Source organism: Gavia stellata, chromosome 14, assembly GCF_030936135.1.
Source record: "Gavia stellata isolate bGavSte3 chromosome 14, bGavSte3.hap2, whole genome shotgun sequence".
In the NCBI taxonomy this organism is placed as follows: domain Eukaryota; kingdom Metazoa; phylum Chordata; class Aves; order Gaviiformes; family Gaviidae; genus Gavia; species Gavia stellata.
Genome location: NC_082607.1, coordinates 16,054,237 through 16,081,899, shown reverse-complemented (window position 1 = coordinate 16,081,899; position 27,663 = coordinate 16,054,237). Strand labels below are relative to the sequence as shown.

At 44.6% G+C, this 27,663-nt stretch overlaps 1 protein-coding gene across 1 annotated transcript; it reads left to right on the top strand.

Moving 5' to 3' along the window:
• RNF128 (ring finger protein 128) lies at nucleotides 1–27,663 on the top strand. Its single transcript, XM_059824539.1, is given in 8 exon segments — nucleotides 1–288; nucleotides 290–443; nucleotides 14,797–15,044; nucleotides 21,583–21,654; nucleotides 22,244–22,326; nucleotides 24,915–25,011; nucleotides 25,858–26,029; nucleotides 27,513–27,663. Coding segments are annotated over 8 exon segments (1,233 nt in total). The 3' UTR covers nucleotides 27,632–27,663.

Sequence of the window (27,663 nt, the reverse complement as noted above, 5' to 3'; positions counted from 1 at the left end):
ATGTCGCTGGGGGCCGCGCTGCTGGCGCTGGCCGCGCTGCTCTGCGCCGCTCCGCCGCCGGGTCCCCGTGGGGCGGCGGCGGCGGTGGTGTGGACCGCGTGGCTGAACGTGTCGTGGGAGGACGGCGCGAACCACAACCGGAGCGGCTGGGAGGCGAGCGAGAGCGGCCTGTACGGGCAGGACTCGCCGCTGCAGGCGGCCGCGGGGGTGCTGGTGCTGCCCGACAGCCGCGACTCCTTCAACGCCTGCAGCGCCCGCACCAACTTCAGCGGGGCCCCCCCCGCCCGGCGGCGGCTCCCCGGGCTGGCTCGCCCTCATCCAGCGCGGCGGCGGCTGCACCTTCGCCGACAAGATCCGCCTGGCCGCGGAGCGCGGCGCCGCCGCCGCCGTCATCTACAACTACCGCGGCACCGGCAACGACGTGCTGCCCATGTCCCACCACGGTGAGCCGCCGCGGGGCCCGGCAGCCGCCGCCTCGCTGGGGGGGGGGGGGCGGCGGGGCTCGGGAAGAGAAGGGTCCCTCCGCGGGGAGCTGCCCCTTCCCGCTCCTCTGTCGCGTGCGGGAACAGGGCACGTCCCGGGGTAACCCCCCGCTGATGCGGGCCTCGCTGAACATGCCCAGCTTTGATGCTCAGTAAGAGCCTGGAATTTCTGTCTGACTCCTGCCCAAGAAGAGTTTCTGCCCGGACTAGCCGGTGCTGTTCGAGGCGCTGCTGTTGTCGGATTTTCTCTGATTAATGAGTAACGATGTCTGATAGCTGAGGCTGCTGGTGTGGGCTGAGGGTGAGCAGGCGGCCTGGGCGCTCTGGGCTGGGTGCTGGCTGCAGGTGGGGGGGGGTGCGGTGGGAATAGTGTCTCCAGTTTGTCTGGGTTTCTAGCATGACCAGGTAGCTCCCCAGGGTTGGTGGATGCTGGGTTTTTTAAAGCCTGTGGAGCAGATTTGGGCCCTGAAATAGGCTGGGTTTCCACACCCAGACACAGTTTTTCCCCCTGTCCTGCACACTAACCAGCTCAGAAACAGGCAGAGTATGAGACTGGTTTGCTCTTCTGTAGGTACTTTTTCACCAGCAAAATGCCACTTCCAATGGGAGTGGCTAAAGCCCTTTAGAGGTGGTTTCCATTTTGCAGAGGCTGATGACAGAGCCTCTCTTCTCTCACTGTAGAAAGCCTCCTACTTGCCAGCAGTGGTTTTTTCCCCGAACTGCCCATCTTTCGAATGAAGAATGAGATTGGGCTGTATTTCAGGCCGGTGTTTCCTGAGAAACAGCCCTGGGCTGAGAGCTGTGTAACTGCCCTCTGGTAGCAGCACGAGCGGGTGCCCTGTCTGCGGCGCGGCAGGGTGAGCTGGCTTCGGTGGCTCTGGCCAGCCCTCGGCTGTTGGGTTGATGTGCAGACACCTCACGGGTGCATTGGTATTCTGCGAAGTCGCGCTGCTTTGGGAAGCCACGTCTTCTGGAGACAAACGCAACAGTGAAAAAGACTAGTGAGTCGTCTAGTTTGACTAGTTTGAAAAATAATTATATCCTTGCAGCACCCGTCTTAGAAGGGGTGGAGAGGATTTCTGTCTGTTAGTGGTGGAGGTAAGTGTTCTGGTGAGACAAGGAAACAGTAGCTGCCTCGGGAGGTTCGTCGAATGCAATCTTAATGAGCTGTATGACTGTCTGTACTCCGCTTTAAGAATTTAAAATACACAATCTGGATGGGCCTTTCTGAGGCAGAGCTTTCTTATGTAATCAAATCACCTGCTGGCAAATGCTATCAAGATCTGTCTATTGCTGGGCAAGGTCCTCCTGCTGAACTGACAGTAGCATCCCTGCCCTGAGCCCTGTTCACGGTGTGCCTGCCTAATTCTGCAGCTCCCAGAGGAGCTCCTTCGGCGCTGCTGGCCTGAGTAGGTCACTGCTGAACCTGTTCTGGAGGGGAAGGTATATGTGCTCCTGCCCCCTCCTCCATCCTGGCCGCTGGGAGACCTACAGCATCTTAATCTTGCCAGGAGCTGCCTCTTGAAATGAGCCATCTGCTCTCTGCGGGGTCTGCTCCAAGAGGAGCTCCCTCCTTTCCATGCTGCCTTTAAGCTTTCTGCTGAGGGATTTATGTCAGAGTGGCTCTAGCTGTCCTGATTATCCTGCATGATGGGTTACAGGCTCGAGGGCATGTTGAAACTTCCCAGCTGAACTGCAGACAAACAGGACAGGGACTTCTTGGAGAAGACATCTTCTGTCAAACCGCTTATTTCATCTGTGTGACTCCTCCTTGCCATGTCCTAGCACAATTACTGGGCTAAGCTTGTTGCTGCTGTTGCTTTTATTCCTTGTCCTTGTTTTAGTCCCTCACTTTTCTTTCTCTCTGGACTTGAGTTATCTTTTTCTATTGTCATGGTCATCTGTGAGTCCCTGTTCTCACCTCTTCCCACAGCGATGCTCTTCCTTCTGCTCACGGGGCTTTAGTGGCACGCTGTGCTTGGGTCACCCCTGCCCTGTGCCCCTGCTGGGAGCCAACGCTGTCCCGTCAAACTTCACAAACGTTGCAGGCTTTCAACACAGCACGGCCAAGAGGAAGCAAGCTACAAGTCGTCAGCCTCATTCATTTTGCCAAGTGCAGGATATTTCTTGTAAAATGCTGATGAGGTGTAGTGCTGTAGGCTGAGCTCAAACTGAAGAGGTAAAGGCTGGTCATTCTGCCCTTTGCTGAACCATGCTTTGGGATGGGTCTCCTCTTCTGGCCTCCAGTGGTGGGAGTAGATGCTCTAACTCTTCTGGAGACAGTGGTGAAGGTAGCCCTGCTCATTAAAGAGCACTTTTTGTGCAACTACAACTCCTGCTGTTGCTGTAACGGCCGCAGCTGTGCTAATGGTGACTTCACAATCTGGGTTTCCTAATTGGCTTCATTTCTGCTTTAACTGGGCCATAATATGCTGCCAAGTGAAACCAAACAAGGCCGAGCACTTCTGCCAAGCTGAGGCAGTGGGAAGTCTTGGGAGGTGGCTTTGCTGGGGCGAGGGGGAGCTAAGCCTCAGGGCTTTCCCATCTCCCGATGTGCCTGGGGTAGCATCTCCTCCTGCCTGCGCTGCGGCAGTGCCGAGGGCTCTCCCCTCCGCAGCGGGGCATGGGAGCTGTCATCTGCCTGGCAGAGAAGGAGGATCCCTGTGGGTGGGCTTTGATAAAATGTATGGCATAACACACTTTTCTTTGCGGAACTTTGGTAGCAACAGAACACAAAGTAATTAACAGAAGCTTATCTAAAAGTACAGTGTGCCTTTTTCTGGGGCTGTCAAGCTTGGCTTTTGAAGCCACTTTCTGTTTAGAGACTTTAATGAGCCTATACTTGACACCAGTGTTTGTCCTGATCATTCTGCTTCCAGAGACGACTTTTCTTATAATCATGATGTTTAGTCTGATGAATTCTTTATTGCTTATATCAGTGCTCTGCGTGGAGACTTTTTAGTGTGCCAACTTTTTTTTTAAAGAAAACCCACACCAAAACCCAAACCACCCTGGCAATAAAAACAACAGAATGCAATAAATAGCCAAATCAGATATGATCAAATCCTGCCTAATCCTCTCTAACACATAGAATGTCAAGGACTTAATGGAGTCCAAAGTAATATTTACTTTGTACTTTTACAAGCACAAACCTGTATCAATTAGCAAACTTCAGTTTTAATTGTGCTCGTTTTAAGAAGATGGTACCGCTCTGTGGCAGGCTGAGCAGGGTTTCAAAGTACAGTTCTGTGTGCTTATAATTGCACCTCTCTGTAATCTATATTGACCTTCTGAAAAAGACATTTGATTGGAGAAAAACAGCAGCATGCGGGGGGGGAAAAGTGCATGATGAGAGTTGGTTTGTTTTAAAGGTGGACCATGACTTAAGATAGAACCAGGCTGTTAGGTGGCTTTGGTGTCAGGGTATGGTGGTAACCATGGAAAGTGTTCTTTGGTGTGAAGTGTTTCCCTGCAGCTGGTAGAGAAGGATTCTTTGCAGGTCAGAAAGCTATTGTGATAATTTTCTTTGGTTTCTCTCTTGTCATGTAACTCTAGCCTTGAGAAGCACATCACCTGATCTGCAGAGGGCTCTTTCTGGGGGAGCACAGCTAAATAATTCTGGCTAAAACAGTAACAAGCGTGTCTCAGGCTAACGAGATGTGGTTCAAGTGTAAACTTGCATCAGTGGGTGAAAGGCGAAGGAAAGGTTAAATATGTAGCACTGCCACTTAACTTGTTCTGCAGGAATTTCACTGCGGTGAAGGCTAATCTCCATATGCTTAGAGGAAATAACGTATGGCAAAAGTGTCTAGTTGTGCTCTGCTGCAATTTCATGCGAGGCGTGATCTTTAGAAACAAGTTAAAATTTTGCCATGATATTAAAAGGCTGATGTGACCTGTAAAACTGTTCCTGTTAAAGACTGAGACAGAATAGTAATCCCAAGGCTTTGTAAATGTTGTGTAAACAAATAGTGCCCCTCTGCTTTGCAGTGAGTGAAGACTTGTGCTGAGCCCATCCGAGGTGAGGAATGAGGATGCAAGGTCTGTCTAATGACACTTGCTGTCCCGTGTTCCCTGGCCACGGCCGGGTGAGCTTCTGCAGCTTATTTAGCCCTTCCTACCAGCAGCTCCTTAGTGAGAAGGAACTTGAATGAAGCCACTGTGCCTGGATCGTATTTGCAGTCTGTACTGCCTGGAGTTTGTAGCTCTTTGAATCTGAGAATAGCTATTTGATGTGTATGTGCTGCAACTTTGCCTTTATGCACTCAATTCAGTTCTCCTGGCTGCCTGGTTTAGAGGAAATTAATGTCACAGCTATAGTGGCATTCAGATAACTGACTGTGGTACGCGAGTCTGGCTGATGACCCTGATCTCCCACCTGCAGGGTATGGTGGGGGTGCGACAGTGAGTTGGGGTTGCCCACAGCACAGAGCTCTGTGAGCAAGCATGAGAGGCATTGAGAAACAGGGTAGACTAATTGGTGCTACTGGCAACTTCTGATCCCTGCCCTTGCTCTTTTTGGTCTAATTTAGGTACCTCTGTGCTATGGAAAACTGCAGGGTAGGCCCCAACCCTTAGATAGCCTGGAACAGGTCTGTGAAGTGCCCTTGCTCTTTGGGTGTACTTGGCCGCTGAAATGTGAAAGGATGAATTAAAATCCTAAGTGACAGCTGTGTAGCAGAGGCTTCATTGTGTGGAACATACGGCCCTAAAACAATGACGGTGCTTGTTTGCCTCCAGTCTTGAATGTGCCAGTGAGCAAACAGCGATCGGGCTCAGCGCTGTGCCCCGCTGTATCAAATGTGACCTGTCGTCTTCCTGCAGACAGATGCTTTCTGGCTTATGCTGTGCTAACTTATATTGTTTTATCATTAGCTTTCTCAAACTTACTTGTTTCCAGTGAGCACTTAGCTGGTACCAGTATGTTGAGAGCATGGGATATTAGCTGTGAGCTCAATTTCATTTGAAGAGGGTGAGCAATGTATTTACTAAATCAAAACTGCTGAAAGCTGTTGAGTAAATTCACCAAGGAATTTTCATTAGGGGATGTTGATTGCCATTTCTCCAGAGGGTTTTAGATGCTGTTTGCTATATTGAAAGATGATACTTTACTCTTGCAAGTGCCACTGACCAAACAGCATGTGAAGAGAGCTGTCCTACAGATCTCATTCATCTCAGTGCCTTTAATAAGCGTACTGTCTTGGCTGCTGTTTTAAAGGGTGATTTCATGATCTAAATATTCTAAGAAATAGGGCCTGGCAGCATTTACTTGAGTCTCAAAGACTCAGAAAGAAGGGGAAAAAAAAAAGAAAAAAAGGCTGGTAATTGTTGAATTCACTTGGCAAATAACTTTTAACACTATAATAGAGTGCAGGTTGGTTTCTGCCTCCAGTGTCCCCTGGGGAGCCATGGAAACTCATGCCATGTAAAACTACATTTGGTCTTGATGTGTTCCTTTAGGTACCCAGCCTGTTTGGTAGAAGTTTCCCCACACTTCCTAGTGGGGAATTCTTCCTAATCCGCAGAAACTGTTGGGTGACCGATCTGGAGGCCAACCTCACCGAAGAGTCTCCCTAGACAAACATGGGTGGTAGTTCCCAAGCATTGTAGACCCGTTAATGAATGTAGTGTTGGTGAGGAGCATATGGTGGTATATGTTTCCAGGTAAAGAATGCTGTGGGCGTGAATTCTCTAAAATAGGTGTTTCTTCTGTGCAACACAACCACTGGTTAGCAGGGGGGTTCTCTTCTTCCCTCTCTTCTGTCCTCTCCATGCTGAGGATCTTCTAAGGCTCTCGCTCATCTTTAAATGTCTCTGTAATGCTCCTTCCCTCCCTCTTTTTTTCTTTTAAATTTTCTTTTTAAAGCTCTGGCTATTGCTTCCTACCCCGGAGTACTCCTGCCGATTTTTGCAACTTTTCCAAGTGTCTTGCTGTTGAATGTTTACCTCTGTAGTTTGAAAGACTTGTATGTTGAGGAGGAAGAGATCGGGCATAGTGCCAGCTGCCAAGTAAAGCAAGCTGAAAGTAGCTTTTGTTAAGCTTAGGTGATAGTGTGAGCAAGAAGACAGTTCAATCAAAAAGCTGGGGTTGTAAGGGGCTGTTGTTTTAAATAACTGCAAAGTAGCCTGGAAGTGAGCAATTCTTTTATCATGGTGCCAGGTAATGTTTGGGGTGGAGAGCATGCAGAGCAGGAGAAGAGGGAGGGACAAGCCTACCTACATGTCAGCTTATCCAGGCTTAAATTGCTCCTGGAACTGAGTTCAGTCACCCTCCCCGCTTGCAAAGGGGAGAGCTTATCGCAGGGCAATAAAGCCCTGGGGATGATGTTTCCTCTGACAGTGTCTGCAGTGGAGGATGAGCACTGTCATAGGTGCTGCTCGGTCAGATCCGCGTTCCTGATAAGACTTGGCCTTGTGCATGTGGATGAGAGCAATCGTTATGTTTTTGTCAACATTGTACCATTTGATGAGAGCAGAGCTAGCGTGCAGGCGTCTGGTTTCATAGTACTTCTCTGAGGCCGGGTATAGCCCTCCCATCCGTAGCATGGTATGGTGCCGAGACACAATGGCTTTTGTGTGCAGCGCTGGCCTCTCATCCGAGGTGAATTACATCGTGTCCGTAATACCGGCTCAGTCTGTGTACACTGTTTATTTTCCTTTCTACTGTAACAGATAACAGTAAACTTGTACCAGCTTGTTCAATAACCACCAGAAATCCTGTTTCTTACTATTTCCATACAGTGAGATAAGCAATATTCAAAATGTTATGTCTTAATTTTTTTTAAACCTGAAAGATAGTCTATTAAATATTCTTCTTACATGCATGAAGAGCCAGGTGTGCTAATCTGGTAGGAAATTGTTGGAGAGTCAACTGACAGTGTCTTTCATGTTGAAGTACAGGAGGTGGCTTGATCTCCTAATGCCTTTTTGCTGATGTTGGGGGCTGGAGGGATGCCAGGGGAATGCTAATAGCTCCTTTGACTAAGGCTAAAGGCACAGCTAGTGCTGATCTTCTGTGCTGCAAGCACAATATCATGTAGATAAAAGCAAAGATCCAGCCATCATCTGACCAAGGCCAGGGTTTGTATTTCATCTCCCTAAAGAGTCTTCAGATAGTGATTCTGCTGTGGTTAAGGAAAGCCTATCCTTTCCTTAAAAATTCAAACCCTGAAGTCTGCTTTTTGCTCTTCTTTTTGTATGTGACACAATCAAAATCAAAAGTAATTTCTTCCATTCTGCTTTTTCTGAGCACGTGGCTTACGTGGTGGTCAGCTGGGGCTTTATATAGCTTCAGAAAGGGGGTGTGATGGGTCATTGCCGCGGTACTTTGATTAGTTCTTGTGTGACTGCGTTCTCTGAAGACTTCTCTGCAAGATCATGCAAGCTCTTTAAAAATAAAATCCTTCATCCTGTAGTAGTTCTCTGGCAGAATTTACTCAGCTGTAGCAGAATGCCTGCAGCCTTTAATCTGTTAATAATTGCATCCTTCATTTCTCAGTCCTCTTAAAGCATTCAGAGAAAACAGTTCATTGATTGTCTGCTGAATTGCTGTTTAATTCCTTTGTAAAACAAAAAAGTGATCCTTTTTAAAAAATAAATTCTTAGTTTATCTGGACTCACTCTGCCACTGTGATATTAAACAACTTCCAATCAGCTAGCCATGGCTAGCCTGTCAGGAAACCCCTTCTACACAGGCAAAGGTAATGTTTAACTTTCAGATAGAATTACTGTACTGTTTCCTTTCCTTCCCCTTCCAGTGACTTCCGTGAAACGGTTTCTCTTCAATATTAAAAACCCAGTTGAATCCTAAGGAAAATTTAGTGTTGGTTGGATATTAGGTTAAAATATTGTTGAAATGGATTGCTAACACCTCCAAGACCAAGGACTGCTCGCGGGTATACCAGAGTGAAGCGTTAGGCAAGCCGTGGGGTGAGCTGTGCAGGTTCCCGGGGAGAGGAAGCCGTGGCTGTGCCATGGCAGATGCGTTGGTTGCACAACGCGCTCGCTGGACAAAGTGAAATAATACTGGCAAACTCTGGGTGCTTAATTTCACTCTGCTTAAAGATGATGCAAAACTTTGGATTTTCAGAAAGGAGGGGAGAAAATTACGGACTCTGAAATGTTGGAGCTTGTGTGTGGCATGCTAGCTTTTTCCTTGTTATGAAATAACTTGCCTACTTACCATGTTTTATACCTTCTTTCTTAAAAATGCCTGCAAAACTGTTGCCTTCCTCCAATGTTTTCACCAAACTGTGTTGTAGCTAGGTCTGCTCCCAAAGGGGAAAGGGTCCCATCACGCTGTTGGCTTTTGCTAGCCGGGAAAATAAAGATCTATAGAATTTTCCCCAGCTTACATAGAGGCCTTTAAACTGAAATGAAAGGGTCTGTCATGACTTAAACCAACCAAATTCAGCTTCAGTTAAAGCAAGCTTAAACAATGCAAAACAGTTCCAATGCCTGAACGAGCTGAGAAACCAATTTTATGTTAGGCTGGAGGAGCTGACTTGGAGCTGGAGTTCTTGACTTGGCTTCCATGACATGCAAAGCTGTCAAACAGCTGGAAGTTAATTATTCACTGCAAAAACCTTCGCCAGGGTCTCACAAGAGTCAGAAAAGCATATATGGCGTTTGGCAGTGTCACCTCAGAGTATTGCACAGAGAAAATGTTAAATATTTCTCTTAGCTTGAATTAATGTTCTCTGTGGTGGTAGGTGGGGTATCAAAGTCAGTGGTAGAGGAGAAAGTGTGCAGAGATGGCAAGCTTCATAACTGAATTTTTTGCTTAGGTTTTGAAGGCACGTGGTATTTTCTGTTAGGTACTAGTATATTAGACCTTAAAATAGGCTGCACCAGACAATAGCGTACAGTTGTAAAGCTGGCGTTGTGGTTAGCAGTCTGAGCCAGTTTGGTTTTCTTGGTTATGAAACTCAAGTGGTGAATAAGAAACATGGTATTACAATAAAGAGCCCTTAAATTCAAACGCTGAGAAAGATTTCCTTAAAACTAAACTTGTTTTCTGGCAGTTAATTAGCTGGGGAACTTAAATATGGCCTTCATAACTTGAGGGGGTTTTGCTAATACGTCAGAGATTTAAATTACTGGAGGTGCTCTCTTTCCTCTCCTTTCCAGGTTGTGCTTCAGTTTTATTAAATGCACAACGCAAAAGCTACACTAACACAGGAACAAAGTTTTCTTTCTTCTAACATCTGGAAGAAAAGGCCAAGAACTGACAGTGCAACAGCAAAGTTTGACTTCAAACTGGTTGGAGCTCTGGGGAGAAGTAGCATGCCCAAAACAGCCCCTTTCCTCCTCCTGAGCTGGCTGCCGCACGGGGAGTGGTTTCAACTTGTAGGAGCCTGCACCGGAGCGTCCAGGAGGCAGGATTTTACCCTGGAAAACACTGCTATAGCAACATGCTGCTCTCCTCAGGGGAAGGTTTGCTTACCAACGCTGTCTCAGAAGGGATGGGTGCTGTGAAAGCAGCAATGGGTGAAGCTTAGGCAGTGCCCTGTACTTGTTCTGATGTTCTCATGCAGTGAGTGGCTCGACTGCAAGGCTGGAGATGCAGGACACTAGGGATAAATTTTAATTATGGTTAAGCTAGCATTCACCTTTCATCCCAGGTGTACACATATAGCTAGCAGCTGTCCTCTTAAAGGGCTGATGGGGCCTTCCCATGCTCCCTGGTAGCACAGACTTCAAGTCAAGACCAGGAGCAAGCTCAGTGTCACCCTTGCAGAGTCTCTTGTGGGCAGAACTTTCCTGTAAGTTGGCATGCTGTGGCTGTAGTCTCTGGGCTTTTAAGCCTTACTCTGCTGCATTTATTCCACCTGGAGTGCTAGCGTAGCTCCCTTCTAAAGTTTTATTTTCTCTTTCTGTGTTATAGAACGGCTTTAACAGTAGCGAATTTTGGGGGCTGGGCAGAAAGCCTTCAGTCATGTAGCCTCTAATTACTGCAAAACCTGGTGTATTCCTTAATCTCTGAATCTCCTTGACACTATCTCTGAATCTCCTTGACACTTTGTGAATGCCAGACCACCTGGAAGCTGTACCATAACCCTTCAGGTGAAAGGGTGGATAACTTCAACAGGTCCCAACAGAGAAGTGAGAAAGTAATGCTCATTAATGGATATTAGTAATCAATATATGTAGAAAACCAATTCCCTTTTTCATTAAAAAAAAAATTTGCTGTAACACCCAGAGGAATCTGCTTGTAGTTTTTCTAGAATTTGCTGTAATTGTACTTGTAATATGTCTGGGAAGGAGGTAGTTCTTCTAAGCTGCTGGGTCTTCTTATTCCTTCACTTGCATGGGGGAGGAAGGAAAAAACTTAGGCAGGTCTGAAAATCCCACCTCCTGTGGGAATTGGCTTGCAGCTTTGTTCACCCTGAACATGCCATGACAGCTCCTCTGAGCTGCTTCTGTGGGGAGAGGGTTTATGACGATAGCTGTGCAACACGTGGAGACCATGGAGGCATCAATGCATAGGTGCATTGGATCTGCAATGCAAGTGTTGCCTTGAGGTATGTCATCGAGTCCCACCATACTTAGCAATGGCATGTAGGGACCTGCTCGTCTGGGACTTAGCTCTGTGAGCCATTGCATATGACTAAAGTTCTGGGTATCCTGTATGTTGTGTATACTTAATCTGAATCAGGTAAGCAATGCTTTGCCATACCTTGTTTTGCAGCGGGGGATTTGGTTGGCCCCAAGATCTAATCCTTGCCTTGATGTGCTTTAATGCACAAACAGATTGTGATTTTTAGCTATAAATGACTGCTATTAAAAGGTTACATTGCAATCTGTTAAATATTGTGGGGTGATTGTTCTGAAGGATCTACAATTTGCTTGGTTCAAAATAGACTTACTGTAGCACACACGAGAGTAGCACTGCATTGCAATAATCCCCCTTAATGAATGTGAAAAAGCAGGTGTTTACTGTGCAAAAGTTAATACTCCCAGTTCTGTGCACCTCTTGCACATTGCATTTCTCTACTGAATTGCCAAACCTGTAACTTCATGTTTACAGGGAGCAGAAGTGTAATGGCAAAACAAGTGAAGTCTTTGCAGGGCAGGGTTTAATATAGGTATTTATATTGGTATAAATAGATGCAACTCCACTCTGCATGTAAGTAAACCTGATACAGGAAGGTAAAACTTTGATCCCAGTCATGCACTCTCCTTGTGTGCCAAACGTGCTTGTGTCCCAGCTCTTACCCCATCCCAACAAACCATTTAAGTTCCTGTGCTTCATCTGTGCCAACCTGTATCTGCAAAACAGCATCCTTCAGATTTTGACCAGCGTGCTGCCTTATGATTTGGGAGGTACCTTCTGCAAAACTCCACATCTACAGAGGCAGACTGTATTTGTCTAAAGACTTGAATAACTTTCCCTCTCCAATTTCACAGGAGATGAGAAAGGAAAGAGGCTGGGAATGTTTAACTAAACAGGACTTGCTTCTGTTTAGCAGTGAGCCCATTATTAGCTGAACAGGCAGCAGCTTAATCTCACCTTCTAATGTCCCTTAAAAATTTACAGAAAGCTTCACCTGAATCACAAAAGCTGACACCTAGGCGAGGAACTTGGGTTTCTGTGAGGTTTTCGCCATGCGCAACTAACTGACTTTCCTCTTGCTTTGCTGGAGTCTGGGGGGGGGGGGGAAGAAAGCTGACAGTTCAGGGCAGCCGCTGTGCTTGCGATACCTCTGCAGATGTCCCCTCAAATAGTTCATTTCTATTAAGATGCCCAAGCGCTGTCAGGAGCCTCTGTCTAGGTTGGTGGTTTCCAGGCCATGGTAACATCTTTCAGTACCTGTCATGATGGGACCCATCTAGCAGCTCAGGAAGCGTTGGGTGGGGGTGATCCTAGATGGTTTTATTCTAGAAGTACAGCAGTAGTCCTAAACATGGATTCTAGGCTTCTGTCTTAGCTTCAGGCTAATATAGGGTGTCATTGAATCGCCTCTTGGTAGGCGAAGGAGGCCTCGTTTTCTGCCAGGTACAGGTGATGCCCCCATGAGAGGCCCTGTGTGACGGTGCCAGGGCCTTGTTTAGTCCCTGTCCAAAAGGAGCGTCTGAAGTGACTGAACTCCTGTGCTACTGATGGCCAGAAACTGGGTGCAGCTTCTGGATTCCTTTCCCCTGTTGTTGGCACAAGGCATTTGGTTAACTTCATGTGATGTCAGGTTAGCTCACCTGTAATTGTCTTTGGAAATGAATTGTTGGCCCTAAGAGCTTGCATTACAAAGTATTGAAGATGGATGCTGAGGTACGTCATTGGGGGTTTACTCCAAGGGGGGGGGAGTAGTGCAGGTGCTGATGGAAATGACCACTCTCTCACTCCTGCCCTTCTTGCTCGGGTGTCAAAGCTACCAGCTGACTACTCGCATGTGTTTGCTTAAAGCAGAACTGAAATTGCAAGAGACATCTTGGGGGGGGAAAAGTGTCAGGAAAAGACTTAAAACTGTCAGCTAAAGACAGCCTGGTGAACTGATTAGCCTGAAACTTAAATGCAAGATTTTTTCCTTTAAGGGTAAAACTTGTTCACAACTGATGGCTTAGTAGCTGAAGCGATTTTGCAGGCTGATGGTGACATTTCATTAACAGGACTCCCTACTACATCTTGTGTTGCGCAAACCACAAGCTATATTTGACTAGCGAGTCATGTAGAAGCGAAGGGCAACAAAGCAGACCAAGCTTCTTTTGCTTTTTTTGGCAGGCTTTTTATTTTCTTGTTGTCACAGCCTGTTCTTCCACGCTTTCTTCCATGCTTATGAAGGTAAGTCTAGCTTCTGACTTGACCCATGCTTAATTCTTTCCTTGCTTCTAACACCTGACTCCAACTCATTTTATAACTGACGTATAAGCCTTAGCTCATCATAAAGGACAGTAGTTGCAGTCTGGCTGATTTTTTTAAATTTTTTCCCCTCTTCTCTGTGTGATGTACTTCTCATTACAAGGAGCTTTCTGAATAAAAGATGAGTTTAGTCATGCTGAGGAGAGTTGCTAGACATCATGCTTAGCCATCTTGGATCAAAGGCATTATGTGAACAAGCTGGAAAACTAATAAGCACTTTCTCAAATGAGAGCCTTTGTGGTTTAACACCAATTCTAGTTTTTTTTGATAGCTGAAATTTGGATAAGGTTTCTCTTAATGGAGGAAAAAAATGGGTTTCCTCATTAAAAAGTGTTTGGCTGGGAGGTTAGCTAAAAATAGCACTTCTGTAACAGCCTTTATTCCTTCACCATGCAATATCTATTACAAACATTGTGCAGTTGATGGTTTAATGCAGTGAGACTCCTGACCAGCTAGTCTTTGAATCTCCTTTTCTTGTGTTTAGTTTAGAGAGAGGCCAGTGGCAATTAGTCATCTCCCTTTCTCCCTTTTTTCTTCAAGAACCTCTCTGTTATATTGGGGCTGCCTAAAGTTCCTGCAAATAGTATCAAGTGTCCTCCAGCACTTGCTTGTCACCAAAATGAAAGCAGCTTTGTTCTGCTCTGTACTTGGTGACCAGAGTTGCTTGAAATGTCTTCCTACCATAAAACCCTTGTTTCCTCTGATGGCTTGTCATGATGTTCAACTGAGTAAATGAAATTTGTTGTTAAAATCTGGGTTGAGTTTGCCATCTGCCACCAACTGTTTAAAAGCTGAGCACACCTCAATATTTGCCTCCCTCTGAATTTGCTTTGGAAACCCACAACATTTATAGTTCACAACCAAATTTCACTCAAACATTTCTCAATTGTGTCTGAAAATACAGAAGCAAAGGCTGATCTATGGCTTTGCTCAGTGTCTGGGGAAGTACTCAACAGTACGGTCAGATTTAGAAAAGAGGTGTTAAGAAGTAGCAGCAGAGCAGGGAGGGAGTCAGATCCATTACAGGAAGGGTCCCTAAGCCACCAGCTGTTTACCTGGCATCCCTGAGCTCCTGGAGATACCACAATCCCTAGTGACCTCATCCTGTATAGGATTTATTTTTAACTGCATGTAGTTCAAAGGCATGTTAAAATGTAAATCGCCAAAATGTTGAGTCTAAAATAATGACAATGTGTGTCCTGTATGGGAGTGAGGAGTGCTATGGAGAGGAACGAATTCTAAATGTGGTTCACTTATGCAGCTCATAAGTAATTGGACATACCTTTCGGCTGAACAAGCACACGGAGATGACACTTATTCCATCAGCTCATGTTGAATCTGCAAATGCTGGTTAGAAACCTTCTAGTCTGTTCTTTAGTACTTGAACTGGAACATCTAAGACATTGACTTTTATACAACACCTGGGAACTGAGCATGGATTCCCCTTCTCCTTTGCAGGTGCTGAAAGCATCGTTGCAATTATGATTGGCAACCTGAAAGGCATGGAAATCTTACACCGGATTGAGAGTGGCATGAAAGTGACTATGGTTATTGAAGTGGGGAAAAAGCATGGTCCTTGGATGAATCAATACTCCATCTTCTTCATCTCGGTGTCATTTTTCATTGTCACAGCAGCAACCATGGGCTACTTTATTTTTTATTCTGCTCGGAGACTCAGAATCGCAAGGGCCCAGTCCAGGAATCAGGTGAGTTTATGTGTGCCATTGCTTTTTTTATACCCCTGAGCCTCCATGCTGTGGATCTTGAGGGCAAAATACTGGTTGAGCACAGAAATTACTGTATTTGTTCATTCCATAGGAAGGAGTGTGATCTTTAAAATGCTAAGAGATGTATCTTTAACAGCTTAAAACTTTCCAAAGAAACAGCAAAAAGTAAACTGGCTGTAGAAAGCAACTGATCGTGTTTAGGTAACTGTCTCATACAAATTTTACTCCCTGAACTGCAGTGCAGCCGTAATGCTGATGTATCGGAGGCGGTGAGAGAGCTGAACTGCTTTTAGCTGACCCTTACACTTCCCACATAGCACTGCCTATGTGCTAGCTGTAATGTGAGACACGACTGCAAATGTGTCTGCAAAACGGGGCATGATTTTGGCTGCCTTTCTGTAGACCACAAGTTGGGAAATCGCTGCTTGTTGAAAGCTGCTTTCTGACTGAAAGCTTTGAGAATTGCAGTGACAGCCTCAATTAGGAGTTGAAAAAAAGCACTGTTAAATTGTGTTCTTTTTAAACCCCAAGCAGGGAGTTGCTAATGAGTTAAGTTTCCAAGTAACTCTCTTCTGTGCAATAATCTGATCAGCTGATAGGACTAATGCTTACAGCTTTGTCTTCAGTCTGATCAGACCCGCCTTAACCTGCTACTTCAGGGCTTAAGCAAAAGCCTTAAGTGAGAATAAAGTCCTGGCATGACATCTGTCAAAGGTGATGGGCAGCAGCAGGAACAGGATCTGAGTGGCTCAGATGTGAGTACTTACTTCAGCCATGCCCTTACAGCTGCGGTGCAAAGGAGACCATTGGTATTTGCAGTGCTTCTTGCAGGAGCAACCTGAACTCTGACAGAAGAGTTGTTACGGAGTCCTCCGCTACAGACAGCGATAGCATGAGCATCTCATTCTAGCTGGGCTCAGAATGTGAATTATCTCTGGATCAGTGGTTGGGTAGTTACGAAGCGACAGACTTCTCTGCTATTGTAGAAGACCTGCCCTACTGAGCTTTTCTGCTGCCCTGGAGATTTCAGGCCCCTTGAGCAAGATCCTTCTGAGATAAGGTGATGAAGCTAGAAGTTGGACACAGGTGTTGAAATTCAGGCTAGTTTCAGGCTTCTGCAACACTTTAGGACTGGCTGCTTTAAAATGTTAACATGCAGAACCATCGTTGCGCTTGGCAGGCGGAGAGACTAGCTAGGGTGAATGACAGCAATATTCCTGGAGTTGAATGCTGGGTTCAAATATTGGCCAGGGTTGAATGCTGGGTTCCCTCCAGTAATCACAGAACCTAACTAACTCAGTTGAGTTTGTGTTCTGAAATCCTGCTGTCTAAGTGTAATCTTGTGGATGATGGTCAGCTGGCTGTGTTCTCACTGAGACTAGAGATCTAACAGTGAGCTGAACTGTATTTGTGCCTTGCCTAAGCTGCGTCTGCCTCAACGTCTGGACTAGGCTTCCTCTAAGTGCTTTGTTTAGCCCGTTTGCATTCTGGTGTTATGCCACACCTGGAAGTGGTGTGAGGATACAGTAAGGGAGTAAGGATACAATAAGGGAGTAGTTGGAAGAGCAGTATTGGAAGTGGTCATCTGCCTGTGAGATGTAGCACTGCCACTCCTGGATGCCATATGGAGTTCTCTGTAGCACCTTTCATGAGGGATGACATGGAGCTCTAACCTGATGCTGTCCTCTTGCTGACGTCTGTGGACAGAGATGCACGGTGTCTCCTGCTGATGAATTCCGTCTTTCATTCCCTGCCATCTACCCTAATATGAGAACTCTGTTCAATGCTAAACAAACCTGGGCAGGAAAAACTGGGGACCCTAGAAGCTGGTCTGCAAAAGACCCTTTATCATATCAGATGAAAATTTTTCCTCCTCTGAAGGTATTTAACAGAGCAGTTGTGGAAGGCCAGCTCTCTTCTGAGCTATCAGGCTTGCAACAAGCTACAAATGTTATTAATGCCTCGGTGGTAGATGGTACTGGGAAAATCCAGTCTGCTTGGCTAGCACCTTCACAAACTATTTCTATCATGGGTTCTGTGTGCACAAGGAGTTTACTGTAGATTGAAAAATAACATTGATAAATGACATGCCAGTTCCACATGATTTCAGCTGAACTGAAATTAAGGAGCCTTAAAAAGTGCTTTATAAAGTATAAGAATAGAAGAAAGCTTCTCTGCTATCAGGGGGTAAAAATGTACTGTTTTGTAAAAGTGAAACTCAAGACAATCCAGAATTGTTTTCAATTGTTTTTATACCATGGCATCTAAAAACTGACCTCACAATGATTAGATAAGCAAAGAACAACAAGAAAGTTCTTGTTAGCGAAGGTGAACTACTAAAAGGTGATGCTGCAGTGTTCCCTGCTGGCCAGCTGATTGGATTTTCAGCGTATATCCAAAGTTTGATACTTAAACTGCCTTGGCTGCATGAAATACTGAATACTAGTCAAACAACTGATCAGCTTGCATGCTACATGGGGAGCTTTCCTGTCATTGTTCAGCCCTTTGGAAACTTGGGTTGCCTGGACTTCATTCTGTTATTTAGAGTAAAGGAGTGTTTTGTCTCCTTTATTGCACAGATGTCGAATGGTTATACATTCTTTTGGGAGGTATCTTTAGGAAACAGTCAAGTGTGTTGATAGCTAAGTATTACAAATTTTCCTTCTTTCAGAAGTGAACTGCTGTTCTGAATGTACCCCTTTACCCCATGCTACTACTCTTCAAAGTATCTGCCTGCTTTCTTGACCTTCCCTGTGGGATTATTGCTATTGTGTGAGCAGTCTTCTAAAGTGTCAGTCTACCACTTGAACCAACATGAACACTTTTGAATTGCTCTGCAGAGTGCTATGATGAGCTAATTGTGATATGTGATAATGATGTTCTGCAACTTGTCTCTTATATGTTCAGGTTCCTGAATATTTGGCTTATTCTTGTGGACTGAGCCACAGCCCAAGGAGAGCTCTCACCCTGGACTGAAAAGGGTGATGAAGCTTGAGTCCCACTTGCTTACTAAGAGGTAGAACAGAAAGAGGGGAAGCCATTTTCTAGATGCTTTGTCTCTTCTGCAAAGGCTTCTTGAAAACAAGGGGATGACTAGATATGTGTTTCATTCATGCAGGGGACTAGTAGTAACCCCTGCTTGAATTGAATGGCTTCCAGTTATTACCATATAGGCAATACGTTTTTCCTTTTCTTTTGGCTTGAGAAAAATCTTAAGACTTCAGTGCTTTCTGAAGCAATCTCTTGTTTTATAGACATTCAGGCTGTTGAGTACCTTTAAACTTTGCTTGCCAGTACAGTTTCTGTACTTCTTGGTATGACTACTTGCTACTTCTGGTGAAAGCACTTTTTCTGGATGACTTGATCACATATAATGCTGGTTTTAAACATGTTCTCCTCTGTAGACTTTTCTTGAAGCAGCTGTGTCTCTCTCAGCTTGAGCAGGGATTGCATACAAGTCAGTAATGTAAAACTGTGCAAAGGGTTTCCTTAAAAAGTTGAGTGACAATTGTCATGAGCCAGTCTTGTTGTCTTGCGGTCCAAGCAAAAACATATGTTTAATAGCACGCCTGTCCTAACTGTGAGTTAAAATAGAGTAGCTTTTTCTTCATGACCCAGCTAGCTAAACTGTTTACAACCTGCTAGTTCTTACCTGAATGCATATTTTCTTCTGGGCTTGAAATTGAAGTCCTCACCTCTGCGATCTCTTACTGCATCATGAGGTCTGTGAGCAAAGAAGGTGGAAAAACAAGTTAAGTGTGGTAGGTGGCTTGCTGCCTTTCTAGTCAGCGGAGTACTGGCAAATTCAGTTCCTCAATATATTAACTTTACTTAATAATGCGAAATGGCCAGTGATGTTATCTGTGGCCTGGTTTCTAATTTAAGCTCAAGTCTTCACTTCCATTGATTTCATAAAGATTAGATGTTGCAGCTGAGAAATGACCTAATTAATAGCTTTGGAGGAGGTGAGTTGCTCAACTTTCCACAATTCAAAACTGTTTTGCTGGCAGTAGCTACCTGTGGGGAAGAACTTGCTTAGCTTACAAGAGAAAAGCTGGAGTTCCTGACCTCCTTAGAGCTCGCTGGTCTGCATTGCCATGACCCTGCTTGCAGGGTGCCAGGAAGGCACTCCTATGCAGAAAGGGTGGGAGATAAAATCAGCACTGTTGGACTAGGGAAGGCTGAGGACTAAGCGACAGCAAACTCAATTTTCTCAGTTAGGTACCTCTCCACTTCAACATGCCAGAGCCTGAATAGGAGCTGGGACCTGACCTGTCTTGTAATATCTTGATTCTTTTTTTTTCTGCCTCAACTTAGCCAGCTACTTTTTCTCGAGTTGCTGGCTTAGGGCTTTTAGACTTTTAACGTCATTAACATTTAATGTTTGCTTGAAAAACTTGGCTTCACAAAATGCTTTGACATTCCAAGCTCAAGTATTCTGGATTTCCTGGTAGGCTATTCAATAAAAAGCTTCCTCTTGCAACCTTTTTCCATCCCCCCGGAGGGGTGTTCTGCTGTACTTACCAAAATCAATGTTAAAGGTGACTTTGCCATTGGTGCATTTCATGAAGAGCAATTGAACTTGTGCCCAGGCAAAACTTAAAATATTGTTTCAGTAAATTATTAACAATACAGCCAGTTGGGTCCTGTCTAATATTCTTGGCCTGACATTAGATGTGTAGATTAGATACCGTGTGAGGGAGTACATTCCTAGAAAGTTTAGTTTTCAATTAATAACAAGTAGCAGTGACAGACAGTTCTGGCTGCATATGAGAAATACTAATATTGTTGCATTCCTGCTCTGATGTTACCACGTTGGCTGCTGAAACTTTTGGGGCCCTCAGTGTTTACTGAGATGAGTATGTGGCTGCTTCTCTGTGGCTGCAGTCTGAAACACTGACAAGGGGAACATCATTCTAAAGTTAACCTGAAGTGATATACAGAAACATATATTGATGTCTTCAGCAGAAGAACTTTAAAAGCTTCAAAGAAAACTTGACTAGTTCTTGTTCCTAAAAAATATACCTGAAAACTTGTTTGCATCCTTCACCTTTTGGATTGTGTATATCTCATCCTTGATAGCTGTCAATAGCTATCAGCTATTAAACTCTTAAAAGCATGCCCATTGATGCTCTATCTTAGGACCCCAAACCAACACTGATATACAAATAGGTCATTTTGCACCAAAACTGTTTGACAGGGTCCCAGCGGACCATATAAATCAACTTGTTTGCCATTAACTGCTTTGGCACAGGGAATCCTAAGCAGACTTGAATTACCAATTCTTGCCGACTTTATTAGGTGTCAGCAGCAGCCCTCCACCCACTTGTTCATTGTGTACTTGTGCCACCAGCACTGCACCTTCATCTGGGAAAAGATTCTTGTAAATGAACTAAAATGCATAAGGGGAAGTAATGCTAGAAAGCTAACAGCACGGGGTTCCTGCGCTGAGCAGCTGAATTGGGAAGAGGATTTTTGGTTAGCTGCAAAACTTGAGTCTAGTCTGTCCCTAAGATAAGTCCCGTGTTGGGACGGCACTGCCAGAGCTGCTCGATACGCCTCCGTCTTCTGAGGCAATAAGCGCACCGGGGAGGGAGAGGACAGTCATATTCCTTGTGTTGGTGGAACAGCACCAACCCGTGACCTTTAAACAGGGACGGTGGTGCCTGTGCTAATTAAATGCTTTGCAGTGGCAGCTGGACAGCAACAGTTACCAGGCAAGCTGGGCTTCTGCTCTCTGCCCATCTCTGCCCTGCTATGCTGACAGCAGCAAGCAAATCGTTGCATGAAGGGGAATGCTTCCTCCTCTGCTTTCATTTAAGCTGCCCTATAATCCACCTGGGGCTAATCATTTGATTTGTTTCACACCTTGTGTCACAGGCAGGGGGAGAAATAGTACTGAGCCCTTTTTTTTTTCCTTTATGCATGTTACTTTGAACCAAAATTGAGTTAAAACTACATTCTTCCACTTGACAGGAGCGGTCTGAGCTGTTTGCGTGCTCTGTAAAGCAGTGGTGGCAGAGGACTAGTTGAGGGTGTGTTGGTGGTAGCTGGGCTGATTGGTAAAGAATCTCACCTTTCATCAGGATGTGAGTTTGTGCCAGGAATTTGTCATAAAGTGAGTAGTTAAAATTATTTGTCGTCAGACTCCATGTTCAGTCAATTTGAAGGCTTCTGTTTGTTTTGGCTAGGTCTAATCTGATCAAGGTATTATCTTACGTCTTCTCAAAAAAGAAATCCTTGAAATGACTGTGCTTTGTGAAAAGGTTAGGTAAAAACAAAGCATATGCAAATGCCTTGTTGGTGTGTCATCAAGAGGCAATAACCACATCAGTATGTGCTGAAACTCTGCTTCATGTTGTCTCTAAATAGCATGGTCATGCTTACTTGGCTTGTTTTGATAACATCTGGGTTATAAAACTGGTGCCTGCTTGCAGTAGGCACCTTGGCAAGTCTTAAGTAACCACCACTTAAGAGAAAAAAGACCGTGTTTAACCAGGACTGTTTTCTGTTACAGCGACAACTAAAGGCCAGGGCTAAGAAGGCCATTGAACAGTTACAGCTGCGCACCCTGAAGCAAGGGGACAAGGTATGACTGATCCTATAATTTCCTGAGCCTTACGGCACGCCCTTTGGACAGAACCCAGAGGGTGGTCCATAGTACTGGAGCAGGGTGCAGAAGTCTCTCTCAGCCCATAACTTGTCTGTTGCAGAGATGGTTCTTCTTTCAGACCAGGTCCTTTTCCAGGGTGCAAGACTTTTCAATTTGTGCATTCTTATAAATCAGATTGGTTTTTTAGCTGCTTGTAGTCTTGCTGAGGTGAGAGGTCCTAATTTGCTGGCATGGATGCTTAAAGGTAAACTAGTACATCTAATCAGCTTCCCTCGGTATTCTTTTTGTAACTAAAACTGGAGGTAGCAGTTTCTAAACCTCTACAGTAGTGCCTCAAATGATGGTTCGCAGCTGGGCTTCTAAACTGTGGGATTAAACTTTCAATGCTTTTGTTAAAGTGTCAGCTTGACTATGAGTAAACCACATGATGTGTTTATATAAGATTATATACTGGAGCTATCTTAGATTACTTTAGCTAGACCCTTTTGTCTGCATTAAATCTGACTGTAGGTCAAAGGAAGCTTCCAAAGCCCGTTAATGCTGTAAACTCATTTCACCGCTTTAGGAAACTGGTCCTGATGGAGATAGCTGTGTTGTGTGCATTGAGCTGTACAAGCCGAATGAAGTAGTACGTATTCTGACTTGCAAGTAAGTTGTCTTCCAAACTGCTCCTTCATCCAAAATCTGGAAGTATGCCTCTTACTGGTTGTTTCTTCTGCTATGTTAACAAAGCTGATCAAACTTTAATCAAGCTGTTGCACAGCAAGAATTCTTGAATCTCTGTCAAACAGTGTTTTAAACAACGGGAACTGTGTAAATACACACTTGTAGGGTGCCCCAATGGCCTGTGTTCATAACATCCCCTAAGAGTGGGTTGACAAGTATAACTTGGCAGACCACAGTGCCTCTCCAGGGGATGCCAGGGCTTTTTAAAGATTTTTTCCTTTGCTGGTGTATAAGAATGTTACCTCTAAATTGCAGATAACTGGCAAAGCTATGCCCATTTCTCGTCACTTAGTTTACTGGTTACTAAGAAGGTCGTGTTCCTGCTAAACTTGTTAAACCATGCTAACTTTGGTAGCTTAGAAGAAAACATTTCTATTCTTGTATGCATCATCTGAAATAGAGACCAAAATAGAGTTATAGCAGTTTATTTTTCTAGAATTCTCTACTGTTGTATCTCATTGCTGTGCTTCTGTGGAAGCCTGGTATTGTAGCACTAAGACTTTAATTTGATTGCTCTTAAGATGAGAAATGAAGCCTTTTCAGGGCTTAAGCACAATTGTCCTGTGGGAATTCCCCCTGTGCCTGCTGAATGGGACTGCTCTGGCAAAGCTGCTAAAACCAGAGGGCTGCAAAGTGAACTGCACAAACTTTGTATGGGAAGAGGTTTTGTAACCCCTGGGGAGGGTTACAAAAAAGCACTTGGAAAAAATGCGATGTAGGAAAAATCAGGTTCTGAGGAATGGAAAAATCTGTGGCTGCTGTTGTGTGCTGAGCAGTGTTATTTGTCAAACACTATCAAATCTGAGCTGGGGCTACCTTTGCACCAGGTTAGTTTTGCAAAAGCTTTCCCTGCTCCCAAGCAGTAGGGCTTTTAAGCTGTTTTGATATCACGAAGTTGGCCTGTTAAGGTGGTATCAACAAGCTTCCTTGATCTAATGCTTGGTAGTTTAGAAAAAAACAGAACTGAATAACCTTTCAGATGTGTGTGTGTGTGTGTGTGTTAATGATTATTCAGTATTCCTGCCTGGGTAGTCCTGTTTAGTAATGAAGTAAGTCCCATGAGTACAGAAGCATTTAGACAGGCCCCAGATACTTTTGGCTGATAAGAGACCCGACTTCTTATTATTTGCCTATAAACCCTGCTAATAGTGATATGAACTTGCAAACAAAGCATGACTGATAGGGTTAAGAGGGGAGTAACTGCTTTTGAATGTATCCTTTATACACAAATTTGCTGCATTATGCTTTGCTCTGAGACTGCTTTTACATGCATTTGTGATGTTTCATTCCTCTTTGGCCCAAATGTAGCTCTAAGAGGCATTAACTTAAGATGACTGCATTTACTTGATAATCTTCACCAGTAGTAATCTCTGCCAGTACCAACCATATTAAATTCTCTCTCACATGAGTTATAAACTGATATTTACTGCAAGAATATACTTGATGTTCGTGGTTGACCTCAACACTGAGACCCTACTTGTTGAAAGCATTTAACTACATCCACAAAAGAAACAAGCGATCAAATGCTCCTGTGAGTCACATCAGTGGTATCTAAGTATCTGGGGTGTGTGTATTTGCAGAAGTCATTCTTGTTCAGATAGTCAAACTGAAGGCATTTATAGTAGCAGAGGTACACAAGACCAGTGTTAAGTCCAAGTACTTAAAATAGTCATACATCAAGGAAGTTTCAGGTTGTACTCTAGACATAATGTTGGTGCAGCTGGAAGGAGGTGCTGGTTATGTGGGCTGAATTGGAGAATCCTGGTATCATACTGGGCCGTAGGAAACTGAGCACTGGATGTGGTGATCTCTACGCTTGCCTCAAATAGAGTTCTGATTAATATAAAGCAGTGCCTTTCTGCCTTGCTATTTCTATTCTGGCTGATGGAACAGGCAGATTACAGGATTTCAAGTCATCCTCCTAAATCTGTGGCCTAATTCAGACCCATTGTGGAATTCAGTGTCTTCACAGAAGCACACATTTGCATCTGTAATGGCTCAACTATATTTACTTTGAGTACACAGCCTGCTGAATATCCTATTGGAATACACTGTGACTGCACAGACAAAGTAAATGTGTGGGAGTATAGTTTATCTTGGGGGCATAATTCTGTGATATGATTTTTCTATGTATTTTTAACAGAAACAAGTCCTATTTAGACACCTGCATGACAGAAGTTAACCTTAAAGCTAAGGCTGAGATGTCGATATTTGTATTAAATTATCAGCTGGGAATGTATTGTACACAGATTTTTAAAAAAAGCTTAAGACTGATATAGCAAAGACGATAATGCTGAATTCTAGCAAGTTGTATAGAGATACTAATAAGCATAAACCAGCTACAGGTTGAGAGACCAACTATCCATAACTTTCAGCTGAAACTTGTGGCAAAACAGGGTAATCCATTCTAGAATGAATAAATTCTTGGTGTTTCTAAATGGGCCTTCCTAGCTGCCACAAACAGTTTTCCTGGTGTGAAACCTAATTTGTTGGTTACCTTCTTCCACCAGCCATCTCTTCCACAAGAACTGTATTGACCCCTGGCTTCTGGAACACAGGACATGCCCCATGTGCAAATGTGACATACTCAAAGTTTTGGGTGTTGAGGTAAGCCAGTAGTCTTTTAGTGGCAGATGCCATTACAAGTATTACGCTAGTGAGGTAATCGCATATTGAGTTATTTCATGCTGCCTCCAGAGCACGGATGATAAGCACAGGTGTTGCCATGTCAGTGGCGAGATGCTACAGGACTAATTGCCGTGTCCCCTTTAGTGAAGCCTGCAGCTGAGCTGGTCCCAGTTGGTATCATCTAAAGCCTTGGGCAGAATGTCAGCCAAAATTGATTGTAATGCATGACTGAAGAATTGCTCTTAGCTCTCGCGCCTGCAGCTAAGGGTGTTTCTCAAAGCTTTGGGCGGACTTTGACAACTCATACTGTCCCTGAAACCAGCCTCTATTCGGTTACTAAGTACCTGGCATCTTTGAAAAGTGAATGTGTTAGCATGTATGGCTTTCTTAGAGCCACATGACTTTCTAGGAAGTCATAAGGAATTTCTGATGTGTTCTGCAACTGCTCATTGTGGTAAGTGCCAGGGGAAGATGCTGTTGCCAATGCCTGATGCTGCCTGGACCAGCTAAAACGTATGCCAGAGTTTGCCTTTGGGAGGGAGATCTGCACTGAGTGGAAGGAAGAATCTATTTTCCTGGTACTGGGCAGTAAAAGGGAAGAGCTGGCTGAAGAATGCAGAAGCTGCATCTGAACTTCCTGCTCAATTAAGCAGTAGCTGGTTTTCACTTATGATGCTGGAGGTTAACAGCAGAGCTTTTTTCAATTTTAATTTTTTTTCTGGGTAAAAGTTCACTAGACTCCAGTCCTTGCAGGCATTGGTCTCCTGGAAAGATGCAGCCTCCTACAAAGTTGTGACTGAACCATTTTCTCTTTTTTTCACAAAGGTGGATGTAGAAGAAGGGACCGAGGCATCTGTGCAAGCCACAGTATCCAGTAGGACATCAAATGTCTCTGCGGTTAATGAAGAGGATAATCATAGTGAAACAGCATCATCTGGATATGCTTCTGTACAAGGAGCAGATGAATCTGTTCTGGAGGAACATGCACCATCAGAAAGTGCGTCTACTGTTTCATCTGTCTTGCTAGACTGTGTTGCACTTCATTGCTTATGCTGTGAATTAGGGGGGTTTGCCTTAATAACATCTCACAGTGCTTGAATACCTTGTTTTTAACGGTAATCTTAATCTTTCCTTTTGTTTTAGTACTTGGCTCTGACACTTGGTCTTTGTTTTCAAATGAAAGACAACCTAAATGTGAATTAAAAACTGAAGTCTATGAAAAGAGTAGTTGAAAATCAGAGGCTTACTACTTAAAGGCCAAAGAGATTTTTCTGAAGATGTTTCTCATCTCATTGTCTCTTTGGAGATTTAATTTTGGATGAGTGAGTGTTGCTTTGCCACCAGATCTGTCTGCTTTAAGTAGTTAATTACTTACAGAAAACTTCTGGGGAGTCAGTCCTGCTCTAGCTTAGATGATGCACAATAGAGATGACAAATACTTCAATTGAATTTCAGATTTTGCCAAGGCTGAGTCATCCCTGAACACTTTCAGACAATTTTAATTGGAAAAGACTATCAGCTTTTCCAAATACCTTATCTTTTTGAACAAGAACAAACTAATTGAAAATGTCTTTTTAGTGCTCAATTTTGCAAACACACGCTCAGCGTTGCTGTTGATTGGAAAAATGGAAAGGTTCCAGGTTAACAAAGAAAATTACTATCCCCTGGATTGTGTAATGGCCTTGGGAAGAGGAGTAAGTGGGGAAGCATGCAGAGGTGAAAGGGATGCTCTGGCTGTGTCTGCTTAGTTTTCCTGCGGGAAGCCTAGCTGATAGGAAAGCGGGGGATTTGCTGCCTGCCTCCTGTGGGACATGTTGCTCCAGCGACTGACGTGTGTACGGGAGTGCCCCGTTTAGGTATCCCAGTAGAGCAGAGGGCACTTCTCATGTTTAGCTTATAGGAAGTTGAAATTGCATTCCTATAGGCAACTGAAGTGATGCTGGATTAGTTATATGGCTCAGGCCCTCGTGTATTCTCACTTTGAGTGGCAAGGACACACACTAACATCAGCCTGACAAGGTCAGACTGTAGGGAAGCGGCGTTCTTCTCTGAATCAGCCTGTGTCCCACAGTTTATCCTGAACCTAGTCTCTAAAGTTGCTCCTGATGCCTGTCTTCAGCAGCCCTAAAGTTATAATGAAGGTCTCCTTTATAGTTGGATTTTGTAGCCTTGCACAGCCTTCTGCCACTTGAGCTCACAGCCTAGGCTGGCTCAGCACTAGTGAGAAGTGAACTCCGGAGCTGAGCAGATACCTCTAGACATGACAGGTAGTGTCAAGAATGGGCTCACAAACTAATGAGGGGCAGCGGAAGAGTGGTAGTTGGAGCATGGCCTTGGACTTCTCACTCTGCAGGAAAAGTGCTGGGAAAAGACCACTGCAGTGGGCTTGTGGAAATAAAGCAAGCGTGGTGTGCTTTAAGGTAGTAAAGCTTGCCTATGACACTTCTTAACTTGTTTGTTCTTGGTTTTGTTCTCGACAGATGACAACATGCATCTTGTAAACAACGAATCCCAGCCCTCAGCTGTGAATGTCCTTCCGCACGTTGACAACCCAAGTTTTGAGGCAGACGAAACACAAGTTTGTGAAGTCAGGTCCTAAGACCATGCCCAGCTTGCCTTCTCCAAGGAGCT